We start from the raw sequence: 17563 nt of genomic DNA, 5'->3' as shown, positions 1-17563 counted from the left end.
TGTACGACTCTGAAAACACCACATCTTTATTGAAGGGCTTTGATCAAAGCCCCATTCTGAGCATTCCTGAGAAGAACAAGGGCAGGTTCAGGGATGATGTTGGGCAGATCCTACTTACAAAGCTTTACGTTCTAGTCTGAGGGAGGTGAAATGCAGCAGGGTTCTTTCAAAAATTGCTGTGAGAAGATTCAGAGCCAAGAAGAAAGACATGATGTTGCAAATAGTACCGGGAGAAAGCTTTAGCTTTCTTGACAATTGTTTCATGTCACATAAAGACCAATCACTCTGAAGTTCAGGAAGGCTTTCTGCTTTTCCTTTGTCATTCAGGAACCAAGATTACTTCTTGTCACAGTAGATGTCTATTACAGAAGGAGGAAGTGCAGGTGACTTTCCAGGACTAGTAAGTGAGGTGCAGAATGGGCAGATATGGTGGTCGTGGGGTATATTTGATACCCAGATAACACTTAGAAAGGGAAAAGTAACAGCCCAGAATGACCTGGGAAAGTAGTAGGAAAGAAGTTAAGAATTACACACAGTAGCGCTAGTGTCATTGGCACTCTTTTGCCCTACTCAGAAGAGTGTCCAGATGGCTTCACAACATCTCCAAAGACACAGATTCTACAAATTCTCCTTTTCACCACCTTTTCTTCTTCAAAGTTGGAAAAGAAAAAAAAAAGAAAAAAAAAGTTAAATGTGCCAGGCCTCATATAAAGTTAATCTTAAGGAAAAAAAACAAACAAACTTGAATGAGAATAGCAAAAGATGAGTAAGGTTAGATCCATAAGGATCCTCAAATTGATTTAATCAGTTCTGTGAAACCGAATGTATTGATGTTACTTCATTATTCATTCAAGTGTTCTTAAATAATCTTTTATCTGTTCAGAATTATTTTTTAAAATAGTTTGGAAAAGTCCCAGAGGATTAGAGAAGAACATATTTCAAGTTATCTTTAGGAAGAGAAAAAGTCAGATCTATGGCCTAATGCAACACTTCATCTAACTTTACTTCACAAAAGTATATGGAAGAAATCAAAATTGTAAATACTAACAAAGAAGATAAAGCAGTAAAACAGCCCACATGTACCTATCTAGCACAAAATATTCAGTTCAATATCATTCTCTGAAAAGAGTACCTGGCTTAATGAAAATAGAGAGACAGATGATGGGATGTATTCTGACATGATCACAAACAGCATTCTTTAGCAAATGTTGGAAATATGGTCTAGGTGAAATAATTTCGAGATTGGTGAGCAGCTAACTGAAAAACTGTAGTAAACTGATCATTGTGATTCAGTGTAAAACTGAAAAGGTCCTGCAGGGCTCTGTTCAGAGGCAAGCTCTCTTCAGTATCAACACTCACTAATTTAATGAAGGATGGCATGCACTTAAAACATTTGCAGATGATGCCAAGCTGGAAGAGTTGGCAGGAATGTTGCAGGACACAATCTGAATTCAAAAAACATCTCACCAAGCTAAAAATTGTAAGAAAACACTAACCTGAAATTCAAAAACATGTGCAAAATACTCCATGTAGTAAGAACCTTTTATACATACATACACACACACATGCACACGTTTACACACATCTCAAACCAATCTCAGAACATCTGCTGATCTAGAAATACTGCATTAAGGAATCCAGGGTTTACAATGGACCACAAATTGAATAAATCAAAAGTATGACAGTTACAAAACAAGACAAATCTGATCCCATCGTTCACAAAGAGGGTCATAAATAAAATTATATCAATTATTGCATTTTATTTGCCAGAAACCAGCTGGGGCCATAATGGACATCATTTATGAAGAAACATATGATGAAACTGAAGCAAGTCCATAAAAGAACAACAAAACCACCAGATATTTAGAAAATACTGGAAATATTTAGGGATGTATAGAAAAATCTAAAAAGTATTGGATTGTTTTGTTTAGAAATCATTCCCCAAAACAGTTATTAGGAAGACAATTATTGTCTGTGATCTGCACATGAAAAATAGAATCTTCATTTAGAGTACGAAGGATGTTGGTTATATGTAAGGAATGTATTTTTAATGGAGATAAAGAATTACTAGGACAGACTATAGCATTTCTGAACTATACACTTCTAATTTTATGTTACCACTACAACAAAACAGCTCCAATATGCAATCACCTAAACTTCAAACAAAGCTGCAGAACTTTGTATTACAATGTCTCCCATGTACATGTGCTGGACAAATTACAAACCCTGGATATACTGGTTTAACTTTGGACTAATAATCTTTGCTTTGTAGATTCAAACTGGTTTTATGAGGCTGAAAGCTGCTCTGAGTTTAGAGAGGCATTTGCTAATGGTGGATACAACCACACAGGATGTGACAGAAATGCACCACAATAATCTGTTAACAGACAACTGAAAATATGTGTAAATATCCATAGTATTAATGTGCGTTACACAGTAATATAGCTAACTTATCTACATGACCCTGGTCACATAGTAAGTTTGAAAACAGACATAATTTAGACAGAAATTGTGTGTAACTGAAGGCTACAACATAAAAGCACATCTACAGCTAACTCATGTTATGTACTTATTTGGAAATACACACATATTCATTTAGTGTCTCCAGGATTCATCTAATTGATTAATATTTTGCTGTGCTCTAAAACAAAACCCTTGAGGTATTTCTGGTTATAGACAAACCTGAATTTCGTGTCTCTGGAAAGCTTTAGAACAGAATAGAGGTTTTTTTTTGGTTAGAAGAGACCTACAACGATCCTATAGTCCAACTGCCTGATCACTTCAGGGCTGACCAAAAGTTAAAGCCCATTATTAAGGGCATTGTCAAAACAACTCTGAAACACTGACAGGCTTGGAGCACTGACCACCTCTCTAGGAAGCCACGTTATTGCTGGTACAGGCCAGGATGCCATTGGCCTTCTTGGCTGCCTGGGCACAAGCTGGCTCATGCTCAGCTCCATCAGTCAGGATGCCCAGGCCCCCTTCCACCAAGCAGTTTCCAGCCACTCTTCCCCAAGCCACAAGCATTGCATGGGGTTGTGGTTGCTGTGGCCCAAGTGCAGGACCCAGCACTTTGCCTTTTGAACCTCACGCCATTGGCCACAGCCCATGGACCCAGCCTGCCCAGATCCCCCTGCAGAGCTTCCTACCCTCCAGCAGACCAGCCTCTCCTTTCTGCCCTTTTTGTAGAGAAGCATCACACTGACCGATCTCCAATTCCCTGGGACCTGCCCACTAGACCAGGACTGCTGATAAAGGTATAATTTCGTACACTGGAGTAACACTCGCTAGCTTCCAGTCAGCAGGAACCTCCCCCGACTCTAAAGAACTTTGGTAGATGGTCAAGAGGGGTCCTGCCGTAACATTCACTAACTCCTTCAGCACTCTGGGATAAATCCCATCAGGCCCCACAGACTTGGGAACATTCAGCTGAGAAAACACAAGTGACCAGTTATGCATAGTTTTGCAGAATCCATAAATACAGACATATTCTGTGTAAGCAATCTGATATTAGATAATCCAAGTAACCATTCTTTTTTTTCCCTCGTGACAAGCATTGCATCAAAATGTATGGCACTCCTTTCAGATAACTGTAACAAACTAAGACGCTTTATTTCCTCAGCAGTGGTTCAGACAGCAGTTCACACCCTCCACTTCTTATGAGTTAAAAATAACTTACCTCACTCCAGTTGCCTACCACCCAGTAGGCATCACCAGGCAAACTGCTGGATGTTATCAGGTGGCTGTTTCCTTTGACACTGGTTAAAATACCCTCAGATGTTGCACTTTGGCTCCTGAGAGCAGGCTCTAGAGCTGACGACTGTGTGCTGGTGATTACAGTTTCAGGTAGCTTCCTTTCTCTTCTGCGGTCAGTCTGATCCCTTGGTATGTGACCAAACGCTGTGGGTGTTACTGTAACCAATGCTTGTGGGTTAATTACTTCTACAACAGGCACATCAACTTGCAGTCCGATATTATCTGCTGTTGCTGGAAATGCCAACCCTTGCGCTGCTCTGCTAACAGGAAGGAGAGTAGAAGGGTCTTGGTGAGGAGATGCTGGCGGGGGCTGAGAAGTCATACTCTCATTTTGAAGGACAGGAGACACAGTATGCAGCGGTGTGCTCTTGGTTCTGATTTCAGGATTGAGTTCCGTGCTGTAGGGGAGATCAATCGTTTTTTCACTGCCTCCAAGTGACCCATCCATGTAATCAGATTCTTCGGTTAAATAATCATAACTGGAAGTTATTTCTGGATTACTGGTAAAAGAGGAGATGGGACTGTCCTCACTTCTTTGCACCTCACTCTCTACAGTAGAAAATGGCTCACTTTCAGAAGTATTTTGAACATGTTTTATAATTTCAGTACTTAAGCTATTGTGAAAAGGCCATGAAGTAGTGTTTTGGTATGAACTATTTTCAGTAGAAACAACTGGATAATTGTAAACATCACTTGGTCCAGCAAAATTATTTTGTATCATTCTGTTGGCTGTTCCTTCTTCTTCTGAGATAGTACCTAAACCAGAGGATGTAGGCAAACAGGGAGTTACACTTTCAAGCTTGGGTACTTTTGTTGTTGTATGGGACCTCAGGCTTGGTATGGGTATTCTGTGAGGAGGAGTCTCTTTGGGATTAGCAGTTGTTTTCCTGATTATAATCTTTCCTCTTCTGGGTGCCAGTGGGGGTATCAGAAATCTTCCAGCAGAAGGACATTGCTGGAGACCACACAGGGCCTTAGAATTTGGTCTCTTGGAAGTATCACAAGGCTCTTTGTTATTTTTGGCACAAGTGACATTACGAGTCCTTATTCCACCACCACAAGTAACTGTGCACTGCAAAGAAAACAGAATTATTGCTATCTTCCCTCTTCATTCTGCTGCACATAACAATAAAAGTAAGTATCAAAGGGCATCTGTTTATAATTAAGAATCATCGTTATAAATAATCAATAACATTGTTATAAATAATCAATAACAAAGCTTTTCCTGAGGAACAAGCCCTTTATCCTAGTGATGTTCTATCATGGAGGTCTTTCCAAACACTTAGAACAGTAAATGTTGCCTTGGGGAAACAGCAATGAAAAAAGACTACACAATAAGGACAAAATAAGAAAGTAATATGCTAGAATTTTATTTCTTCAGTGAATCACAAAAGTTGTTTAGCCAGTACCTTTTCCACCAGGGTTATAAAAAACAGACTAAAAACTTGCCATCAAAACCATACCTGACAGGCTCAATGCTGGACACAAAAAGTGCCACAAACCCGCTGCGATCATCCAGACAACTCACAGATCTTTGCTGACTTTATGAAATGGATTTTTCATTCAGTCTTAATGCAACTACAGCGTGATGCCAGGGCTGCTAGTACACCTCTCCTAAATTATAGACTACTGAGGGTAATACCCTAACTGGCATCTATTTAAATGGGAGCACTTCTCTGATTTGAGGTATTAAGGCTGGTTGACTGGAGATGTTAAATGCAACAGGCTGGAGGAAGTCTTCCTAGGATGTGAAGGAGCCTGACCAGCTAATTCAGCTATCTTAAACCAGGTGCTTAAGTGATGAAGTGATGAATACTCCTACTGCCAGCATTTTAAAGCCCCTTTTTAGAGCTAGTCTAGATCACAGGGCAGTAGAAACACCAGTGACCTTGTTTTACTGAGACACTCTCTACTGTTAACACTTGTAAAATAACATCAGCTCTGCAGCAAAAGGAGTGCGGAAGAAAGCAAAGTAACCTCAGAGTAGGTAAGTTCATTACCTATTCTGTCTGCCTTGCATATTCAGCTGTATAGCACATCAAAGTACTCAGAGCTATGCAAGTTTACATAAGCTGCATTTGACTATGTTGCTGCTTACACAGAAATACAACACACTTGTCAGACTTTGGCACTTGGATGATTTAGATTAGCATTTGTGTGAGTTAAAAGGAACATCCAACCTCATTAACTTTTTGGGGTAATGATTGCCTTCCAGAATTAGCTTTGAAAATCTCTGCTTTAGATTATGGCCAAGTACTAAAAAGGTATTTCAGAACAGCTACAACACTCTATCCTCATTTTCTGCCTGATCAAGTACATTCGGCTTACAAAATACACTTTCTAGCAGCCAGATAAATGCAGACGGAAGTTATGCCTGTATAAAATTTCTCCTGTACATCTGTACGTTCACCAAGAAAGAATATTCTGCTGTCACAAGTCTCCTGACAATACTTTAATTTCTGCAGGCAAAATAGTCTTATACTCCCTCCCCAATTTCTATAGGAGTAGAAATCCATTTTTATCAGTAACTTGCAAATAAAATCCAATGATGCAGGAGCACTGGCTGTATTCTGTAACAGCATGTCACTTCTATATATTGTACTGCTAGCCATGTAATCCCAAGTCTGTTTTTTCACAGGCAGTTAAAACACAGCGTCCACTCAGTTTACAAAACAATCAACATCAGTGATGATGGTTTATGAGCAACATAAACTGAAATAATACTGTTACAAAACTCTACTAGATCATTATTTGAACCTGCTTTCAAAAACAGTGACTTTGGTAAAAAAACCCCAAACAAACCAAAACCAAAAACAGAGCTGGGAGAAAGCAGGGAGAGGATTTTTCAAAAAGGAAATCGAATATTTTCAGTTGGAACTGACCTACAATGATCACCTAGTCTGACTGCCTGACCACTTCAGGGCTAACCAAAAGTTAAAGCCTGTTGTTAACGGCATTGTCCAAATGCCTCTTAAACACTTGACAGGCTTGGGGCATTGTCCATCTCTCTAGGAAACCTAGGTAAAAAAATGCTTCCTGGTGTCCAGTCTGAACCTCTCCTGGCACAGCTTTGAACCATTCCTATCTGTCCTGTCACTGGGTACCAGGCAGCAGAGCTTAGGGCCTTTCTCTTCCTCTTCTCTGTTGCCTCCGCTGGACACATTCAAGACCTTCACATCCTTTTTAATGGTGGGTCCCAGCACTGCCCACAGTGCTCCAGGTGAGGCTGCACCAACTCTGAACACAGTGAGAGAATCACCCCTGCTGACCGGCTGGCGATGATGTGCCAGATGCACCCCAGGATGGGGTTTGCTCTCTTGGCACAGGCTGCTGACTCACAGAGAGCCTGCTGCCTACCAGCACTCCCAGATCCCTTTCTGCAGGGCTGCTGTCCAGACACTCCTCTCCTAATCTATGCTTATGCCCAGCATTATTCCATCCTAGATGCTAAATCCATCATTTGGACTTCTTAAATGTCATCCCATTAATCACTGCACAATACTCTGATCTACCTAGATCCTTCTGCAGGGCATCTTGTCCCTCAAGAGAGCAAACAGCAACCCCCCCCCCCCCCCCCGGGATCTTCGTCAAACTTCCTAATTGTGGGTTTGACTCCTGCATCCAGATCACTGGTCTTGGAAGTTTTGAAGAACTTAGTAAACTTTGGTTTTATTGACACCTGAAATGGAAAATATTTGTTGTGCATTTGTTATCGTGACTGTCAGGTACACTAACAGCTAAACTGCCTATTTGTGAAGTGAACCATAATCAAGTTGTACTACAATACAGAATCAGAATAAAGTAACTCAAAATACCATATGGCTCAAACCCTACTCCTTCCCATTCCAGAAGAAATATCTTGGTGCATTTTTATTTTTCATGGGGACGTAGACTGCTCCACATGTTGGGGATCCTAAACTCTCCTGGCCTTCAGTGGAATGTGAAGATATGAAACCCCTGTAGATACCAGCATGAGGCCCTTCCACATATTGAAACCTATGACAAAGCACATCAAATAAGTGTTCCCTGCTAACAGACATTGCAAAATATGTTGCAGTATATTTAAATAAATGTAGTATATTGCAGTCATCATTCTGATGACCTCATATTCTGCACTTCATCAGCTGCTAGTGAAATAACTGTACAATATTTAATTAACTCTTGAGGATACACAGGCATTCTAATGATTGTTAGGGCTTCAGATTAATACTAGAATCAAAAAGCTTGCATGCTATGGCAAAACCAGCAGAGTTATGGATGTAAGAGATATGAATGTAAAGAATGTAAAAATGCTTCTTTGTAGGCCTACAGACATGACACAGAGCCTCCCCCCATCTAGTCCACAGAAGTAATGAGTACTACACAGACTTTTTAGTGTTCAAGCATGTTCTGTTCTACAGTCCCAAAAGCTCAGCAATCCAAATCCCTAGAAACAGTTAACACACCACACTTGCTAAGGTCCTCAGAGATCAGGTCATTGGGTCCTCTTTGCTGACTGTAATAAGTAATTTTGAAAGAAACCCTTCAAAAAACCCCAAAAAATGTTCAGTGTTACAGTTGACATGAATTTACCTCTGTCCAGTTGCTCACTGTCCAGTCAGATGGGCACAAGATGTCTCTGTTGCATGACAGATGCGTCTTTGGTTTAAGCAGGTGCTGGCACTCTGTAACAGCCAGTGCTTGCTCATCAGATCCCACGGTCTGGATGCAAAGAACAGTTCGCTTCTTCTGGCCTGTTGGGCCACATGTGGTTGAACATTTCTGCCATTCTCCTGCCCACCATCTGAAAAACAGGGGGTAAGAAACATCAGAAAGCAATCCACCATAAACACAGTACAGAAAATGTCAGAGACTGCAATAAGAACAAACTGCAACTTAAATTCAGGGTTCAGATGTAAACTTCTCCTATTTAGTCCAGATCACTCGAGCTTTTCCATCTGACTTGTCCTAGCCAACCACTGCAAGATGCTGATTCTCAGACAGAAGCAGGCACCAAGTATAATGTTTTTACAGTGTGTAAGAATCCACTGAGTAGATGGTCTTTCAAATCCAAATTTGAGGAACTGCTAGAAAATTTAGTAATCTATTTACTCTATCCTATTGTTTATCTGCTTCTTATTGGTACCTCAGTACAGAAAGAGTTAACAAATGAGAATCACTGGAGGGTCGGTAATGGTAGCACAGAGGTGAAGAAGGTGGCCCCCTCACACATATCTATGCAGCCAGTATTGAACAAGTGCTCAAACTGATCCTGTGTTACTTCCAGAAGGAGAAGCAGCAAGGAACACAACCCCAAAAAGCAAGCTAGTCAGAGCTACACTGTGTGCCCCCAGACGGGATCAGTGCCCTGCAGTGCTGCATCTCTGGGCTTAGCCTCTGGGTCTGCACTAGGATGAACTTTTCTGTAATTTTCTCCTTCATGAAGTAAAAATGAGCCTCTCCCCTGATTAAAGATGGTCTTCCATAGCACACTATGTCTAATATTTATCACTAGATGAATGATGTTTCCTCTACTACAGTATTTTCCATTGCCAAACACCTTACTGACAAGAGTTATCCCCTTTAAATTCAGTTTATGTTCACCTTTTCACAGCTTCATCCACCTACTTCTTCTCATGCTGACCCAGAGTGGATCAACTATCCTTTCATGATAATAAAAGAGGGCAAAAATTTATGGGTTTTTACTATTTGAGAAGAATTGGCAATAACTCTGACATTTGCATAAAGATTTATACTTTGAATGAAAAACAAAAAAAGCAAACAACAATAATCTTTTTCCTTCTACTTCAGAGTGCCCTAGGCACGAACATAGCTTCCCACTGCTCTATAAAAGAACCTGGCCCAGCTGTAACTTTAAGCCACAAAAGATCCTAGACATTATTACTTTTTCTTGAGTTTTTAAGCAGGTTGTGATGACGCCTTATGCTGAAAACCAAAACATGAACATATTTAGAAAACACCTTTCTAGACAGAAAGGTGGAAAAAATTGCTTTTGGCAAAACACAGCAATAAAAAAAGAGAAAAATATGATCCTGCCCCTCTACTCTGCTCTCGTGAGACCTCACCTGGAGTATTGTGTGCAGTTCTGGTGTCCTCAACATAAAAAGGACATGGAACTGTTGGAACAAGTCCAGAGAAGGGCCATGAGGATGATCAGGGGACTGGAGCACCTCCCGTATGGAGACAGGCTGAGGAAGTTGGGGCTGTTGAGCCTGGAGAAGAGAAGGCTGCGTGGAGACCTCATAGCAGCCTTCCAGTATCTGAAGGGGGCCTATAGGGATGCTGGGGAGGGACTCTTCATTAGGGACTGTAGTGATAGGACAAAGGGTAATGGGTTAAAACTTAAACAGGGGAAGTTTAGATTGGATATAAGGAAGAAGTTCTTTACTGTAAGGGTGGTGAGGCCCTGGAATGGGTTGCCCAAGGAAGTTGTGAATGCTCCATCACTGGTGGTGTTCAAAGCCAGGCTGGACAGAGCCTTGGGTGACATGGTTTAGTGAGAGGTGTCCCTGGCCACAGCAGGGGGGCTGGAACTAGATGATCTTAAGGTCCTTTCCAACCCTACCTATTCTATGATTCTATGGTGCTATATTATCACAACCTGGATAAAGTAATTTCAGGGTTGTTTTCATCTCTTGCATCTTCTTTCCAATCTATAAACTCTAGTATCTTGCAAATCACTGACACTTCAGCACAAATGCAACTTGAATTATGTGATATTACCCTATTAATTTTAATGGAAACAATCTATAGACATGCTAAGCTGGCACCTGCTCCTTCACCATTTTCAAATGGCTATAAGTAAGTGTTTGGGTTTGTTTATTATTTCAGGTTTAAATACAGAACTCCTAACAGTAAATTATCAGAGCTCACCATAGAACCTATCTTGATCAGCAGTAATGGTGCTTGATTAACTATTACACACAAAAAATTTTTTAAAGTCACTGAAGAAAGCAAGGTGCTCCAAAGTTAGGAAATCCCTGAGTTAAGATTTCATACTATTGTACCTTTATAGTGGTTAGTCTTAAATTACATTTACTCATGTGACTTATTTTACAGAGTTCTTCCTCATTCAGTGCAGGTAACAGATGCTACTGGTGGAGCCAAGTAGTTAATTGTCGAACACTATGTTTACCATACACACTTCAAAAAAACTTGCTCTGACTGACAGTTTATCCTTATCAGTAACTGGAGGTTTTGATGATGCATTTTCCCGTTTCCATTCTAGGGTACATACATGTGCCTTAAACACTCAAACATGAGAAACTCAACATGGAAGCACATGCACTCGTCTCTCTATGGTCCCCTGCACTGAGGACTTCCAAACTGCAGCATCTAACCAAAGGGAAAGAAAGGCAAAGTGTGGCTGGCAGAACGTCTACCAGCCATTTGTCTGTCCTGATACAGGATGCTCCAAAGCAGGTCCTGGACCACACAGAAGGGAGCAGTACCTGCTTTGCTAATCCTATTTATCTTGGAGGTTCTGCTATATCCTTGCAATGTAAGGCATAACCGAAAGTGGAGGTGACTGCTGAGTGCACATCCAGAATTGACATGGCAATTTGAGATCCAAATATGGAAGTTCTAAATTGAAATGACTTCCCAGCTGTAAGCTAAAGAGAGGGGGGCACTGCCAGACAGACTTAGCTTTGGGGAGGTTATAAGCAAGGCTTTCTTTAGATCACTCATATAGAGGGATGCTTGACGGAAAAGGATATCTGCTGATTTTGGTGAGACTGCAGCAGTTGGTAGAAACTGAAGCCTTGTGAGAGTTGCCATCCTGCACTAGTTCCTACCCTGGTTTCTGATGGCATTTACCACCACTGCAACTGAGCATTTCTTAAATATTAATTCATCACCTGATCCCTGCCAAGTGACAGGACTGTCTTATCTCCACAAGCAGGCACAGCATGGAAAGATAGTGGTAACAAACAAGCAAGCAAAATGCTTGATTCGGGTAATTAATACATGTGTTAAAAATAACCTCAGTTGGTTTTCAGCTGCAGCTGTGAGTGCTCAGCTATTCTACAGTCCAGCCTGGAACTAAGGTAGGGAGAAAATCTGATTCTTCCAGGTGGCATTCAGCTGCCTTAAATGATCCCTATCTCTTTTCCTCACAGGCTGAGTTTCCAAGGTCTGTAACAATTAAGCCAAGAGCCAGCATCCTTGTCCATACAGTTCTCATCTATACCTAGATGATGTGTGCTGAATGAGGTGTGGAACCTGTTGAAAAAGTAGCATGGGATTTCAGAAGCAAATTTGCTATATTCATGCCTACTGGGTTGAATGTTCCCTCTCTCCCACCGTATTGTGTCACACCTAAAGGAAGATTGTCTTCTTACACTATGGCACAGCAGATACCAACTCGGCACTGATTTGCACTCTATGTATTATTACAGAACCAAGATTTCCTATTCTCATTATGCTGTTGGAGTCTACTAAGTAGTCTGGAAGCAGGACAATACAGTAATAGCAGATGAAAACCAGAAGATCCCAAGTACTTGTAGAATTATCTATTTATGGTAACTCTGTTTAAGTGGGTAGTCAGCTTAAAAATGCTCCAGACAATTTTCTGTAAGGGGAGAGCAAACCTCTTACTCAGAACACTATAAGCAGTTAAAATCTCACTCTTTTTCTTCAAGTAGTATCTATTAATTTTTATTATTAAGAACCATGGTGCTGAAAACATGCCTACCAAAGAAACATGTAACTGTAAAACACATTCCATATTATAACATGAAAAAAATTATATATTTATGCTACTATCTCATTGCATCCTAGCTAAGGAATATCATACAGGTTCTACTTGAGCAGTTGTATGGTATTTTAACTCTCAGCTGTTCAGCCATATTCATTTTGCTCTGAGTCAACATGTGACATACATGTTTTGTGACATTTTAAGTAATTTATTTGTTTTGCAACAGATTCTTTTAGCAGAAAGTGAGGGAAAAATAAATGCAGACCAGCTAACAAACAAGCATGTTAAGACTTGAACTTCTCAGAAATCTGTCACTTGAACAGTTTATAATTAACTTCCTGAAATGGATTAATGAGATCTGGTTTGTGAGAGTTGCAGACATTATAGTAATGTTATTCTTTGGCTGTAGCTACTGTTTGATAAATATTCTAATTATGATTTAGTGGCTATATTCACTACAATTAGAAGCTATATTCATCACAGCGTGTTTTCCCTCAGTGGGATTTAGCAGATCATAGGAGGAAGGGTTATGCAGGAGAACTTCCTTCATTTTTCAGGTAAGATCCTCCCGCAAAGAACCTCTTTCACTGCTGGGATGTGCGAGATCATCTAATAGTTTGAGTTCTGTGGCTGCAGCAGTAACTAAGGGTCTCCTGCACTGTTGTGTTTAATAGTACTGTCCTAAACTGTAGCACAGAATTTAGCCACCTCTCTACAGAACAATTAGTCTTCGGCAGCTTCACATGAGCACTTTCTGAATAATGCAGTCACTTAGAACAAAGGGGATAAATTGAGCTCATTCTGAACTTTGGAATAACCAGCACAGTTTATACTTACTATAAATAAAAAACAACCCCATGTACATGGGCAGCCTCAGCTCTTAACGAATCAACTAGTTAATAATTTTATCTACTATCAATTGATTTCCTAGCAATCTACAAAGAATTCTGAAATAATGGTAGTTTATGCTTTTAACAGCCATTTATAGATGCTGCAGGAGCAAAGATGCAATTCCAAGAGCAGGCATCATACTCTGTTAAGAAAATACTTGGAAACAACTAATTAAACCAACATCCATGCAGAATTCTTTACATTTAAGCTTTATGAAATTAATGGCTGGCAAATGTAACAAAATACACTGTAAGGGAATCATTGTAATGACTTTTATTTCATACTGATTTAATTAGAATTACTTGAGAAAGACTTGTATAACACTGCAAACAGCATATAAACAATTTCTGAAGACAAAGAAGAAGAAAGAAAGATGTTCTGGTACCTAAAGCATGGAAGTAAACCCAATATTGATTCCTTCCGTAAACTTGTGCCTATTTTCCAAGCCCACAGTTCTGCTATCACCTGGAATGTTTGCTGTGGTCAGTTTTCCTCACCCTACTTGCTAAAATGGTAGAACAGAAAAAACAGGTATGAAAACAAATTAAAATAATGTTACAGGAATAGAAACATGATTCCAGTGTGATCACGGAATGAAGAAAGATGCACTTTGCTGAAAGGAAAAAAATGAGGATGGACATGATAAAAAGATGCCAAATAATAATAAAGAATGTATAATATATAGTTACAGAAGTGGACATTTCCAAGTATCCTCCCTCATAAAACTGACAAATGAGTATTAAAACCCACTGAAAAACAGCATCAAAAGTCTTAAAAAAAACCCTCTCTGCAAGTTAGTTTTTGGTATACACAGAAATACCTTATCGCTTTAGCTAAGACAGGAACACAATTTTTTAAATAAGAAAAAAATTATATAGTTTTCAGGAACATCTGCACTTAAACTGAACAAAAATACTATCTATACAGATGAGAGAGCAATCTCTGCCATTTTCAGCACAGACAGCTCAGTAACTTACATGAGAAACCTCTTAGAGCAGTTCACTCCTAATTTACCCATTACCGGGCTGCTGACACCTTGCTCTGAAATGGTTGGAAGCTCTCACCCATAGATACCACACTAACCTGGTACTACAAACAACATTTACTATTGAATAAGGCTGCTATTTAAAACTACCAGAGCCCTCCCAGCATCTGTTACCTGGGCGGACAGTCTTTCTCATAGCACTTCTTTTGTCGTCCGTTTGGCTGTGTTGCTGGGTCACAGAAGGAGTTTTTGATGGCTCCGCTTCCCTTCCGCATGCAGTGGGCAATCTGGCGCCGCACCCCTGCAACAGAAAGACACAAAAACATGGAAGAGTAATCCCTGTAGGCTGGGTATTTGCTGCAGAAATCCTCAAGGATGGGGAGTACACATCAGTCATACTCCACATCCCAGAATTCAGTAATCGCTGCCAAAGTCAGTTCCGCTGAATGTCTGAACTAAGGCAAGCACGAACATCCTTTTATAAAGCTGAAAAGAAGTTAAGCAAAGCTATTCGGGATCAGATATCTCATAGAAAGCATCTTCCTTAATCTCAGTTTAGTTGTCAGCCTCAAAAAGGGCTCCTGCAGGCCCTGAAGCAGGTTGAAAGAGCTATGAATGGTTTTTGGACTACCCACAGATAATAGGCAACACAGCAGCATCAGGCTATTTACAGGAAGTGTATCGTTGCTGGTGTTTCTGTACTTCTGGGAAGAGTGTTTAAGTAGAATACAAACTGGACTATATGAGCAAAACTAAGAACAGTAATCCACGTAATAATACTTATGTTCCTCTATACAGCAATGTCCCCATATGTCATGGCTTTGGCTGCGACAAAAAATTAACCTTAACCCAGATGAAGCCGGGACACCATATATGGCAATTAAAATGTATTTCCTAAAATTCCATGCTAGCATAATGGCTGTCCTGCTTTAAGTAATTTTACAGCATTCAATTTTTCTTTTCTCTCAAAAAATTAACAATCTACTTAAAAAAATAAATACAGAAAAAACAGAATACAAACTCTAATACAAGGAAATCCAAAGCTAGCAACAGAGGTAACTTGTGGTGAGAGAACCGAGCATGGACTGTGTGTGTGAAGGGGAAGGTTGCAGTCAGATATTACTGAAAAAGTCCTCAACAACAAAGTAAACTTTAATTCATATTTGGGTCATTCCACAGAGGCAGATGGAAACCTGTATCCCTTTTTTTAGCACCTTAGGACATCAGGTATGTAAGGAAATGTTACAGCTTTTAGAGTTCTTTCATACTTGTGACTGAGACACGTAAGACAACTATGGACAACGGCACAGTGGTTGATGACTGAGACTCCTCTAATCGTACATGAAGGTCGATTAACTAAAACAAGGGTTAGTTTCACCTACAAGAGAGAATTAAGGGACGTCAGACCTGTGCTCCATTAATATCCTTTGCTGAAGCTTCCAAGCTCCAGGGTAGATTATGTGGAAGTAGCTGCATGACTGCAGCATGGCTGGAAATGGCACACTCTATTCCTTGGTGACTTTAAACAGCAAAAAGCTTGTTCAGTGCAGGTCTCCCAGGGAGCAGTGCTTGCTTTTATGCTAAGAAAAATCTAACTGGAATAGTTAGCAACCTTCCTGCTAGTAAATAAAGCAGTTCATAGAATTATGTTTCTATCCCTTTCAAAATCAAGATATGTTGCTGTTACAAATGCAAATAAGAACTGTTTAGCTTTGATACATTTTTTAGTGTCAATTCAGCTGCTGTAATTCACTTTAAAACCACCATAAACTTTTGCAAATGTTTTGTTTCGAGGCTGTCCATTCTCATAAAATATTTGCTGATTGCTGGCATCAATAAATTAATTTATTCACACAAACAATTTTTATTATGGAAGTTATGTGAACTCTCACTGTAGTTTCAAAATTTGGAAAGTCCTGAAATGGATGTACATATTTATAGAAGCTATAAATGCACAGTTTTTTCATCATGACTATATACAGTTCAGTTCCAAGCAGCTGGGAGGACTCCTACACGCATATATTGATACACACATACATATGTAGTTATACATATAGTGACATAACAAATCACTTGTTTCTTCATCTTGAGCAAGCTGAACTAGAAAACATTGCAGAAATAGAAAACCAGGCACCTCGCACTGACCCTGCCCTACCAAACATTTACAGAGCTACCTAATTTAAATGTGCAATATCCTATTTAAGCCACAGATTAAAAATCCTAAATATATCTAAAAATCAGTGAGATTTGAAATCTAAACTCCATTTCTACAGGCTCTGGGAAGGTAGCTGTTTTCTGCCCTTCACCTCTTCCACATCTCTCTGACCTCAGTGCTAACTAGTCCACAGCCGTTTTCATGCACAAAGATACTGGCTGTATTCATCAGGACACTGTCCCTTGGTCATTATATACCACTGCAAAGATCCTGCTTTCTCCTCTGGAGTGGGAACACCCCATTCCTTTCTACTCACCTCAGCACTCATTTGTAGCTCTTCCCACACCCCTGTTTTCTCTACGGAGAAGTGTACCATTACAGCTGTGTTAAACAGTACCAATTCATCCCTAATGCAGGATTTTTTAGATGGGATTTTGACCCACTGGGCTCCTGATTTCTCTCTTAATTTGGGAAAAAAAGGTACCAATTTAAAATTATTTGGGTGTGAAAGGTTTTTGAAATGGAGATTAGGAATCTGTTGGCTGCATACCCCTCAGTTTGGGCAAAAGTAAGGCTGAGTAGAATAGAAAGTAAGGATTGGAAGCAAACATACAAAATGTGTATGCAAAAGAGCATATCTGATTTTAAAACTAATGTGAACACATAATTAACAAAGCTGTAGATGCTCTGCAAGGATTTCACTTTGTATCTGAATGAAAAAAAATTATTCAATGCAAGCACAGTTTACGCACACAATGAAAAATCCAACCTCAGAATCATAGAATCACAGAACAGTTAGGGTTGGAAAGGACCTTACAATTTTCTAGCCCCAATCCCCCTGCCATAGGCAGGGACACCTCACACTAAACCATGTCACCCAAGGCTCTGTCCAACCTGGCCTTGAACACTGCCAGGGATGGAGCATTCACAGCTTCCCTGGGCAACCCATTCCAGTGCCTCACCACCCTTACAGTAAAGAACTTCCTCCTTATATCCAATCTAAACTTCCCCTGTTTAAGTTTTAACCCATTATGCCTTGTCCTATCACAACAGTCCCTAATGAATAGTCCTTGGCTCC

General features: G+C 40.0%; 1 protein-coding gene across 1 annotated transcript in view; it reads right to left on the bottom strand.

The window, feature by feature from the left end:
• Positions 1 to 17563, bottom strand: part of ADAMTS12 (ADAM metallopeptidase with thrombospondin type 1 motif 12) — a 152883-nt gene that overhangs the window by 10563 nt on the left and 124757 nt on the right. Inside the window, exons 17-19 of the mRNA XM_057431155.1 lie at positions 14505 to 14631; positions 8329 to 8539; positions 3680 to 4828 (exon numbers count right to left, since the gene is read on the bottom strand). Coding sequence (XP_057287138.1) covers positions 3680 to 4828; positions 8329 to 8539; positions 14505 to 14631 — 1487 coding nt within the window. The remainder of the gene's footprint in view (positions 1 to 3679; positions 4829 to 8328; positions 8540 to 14504; positions 14632 to 17563) is intronic.

Source organism: Pezoporus wallicus, unplaced genomic scaffold (genome assembly GCF_028554395.1).
Source record: "Pezoporus wallicus isolate ANWC-B61680 ecotype Strahan unplaced genomic scaffold, APGP_CSIRO_Pwel_v1 contig_8692, whole genome shotgun sequence".
Taxonomy (NCBI): domain Eukaryota; kingdom Metazoa; phylum Chordata; class Aves; order Psittaciformes; family Psittacidae; genus Pezoporus; species Pezoporus wallicus.
Note: the sequence above shows the minus strand (reverse complement) of the source record. Positions and strands in the feature narration are given on the sequence as shown.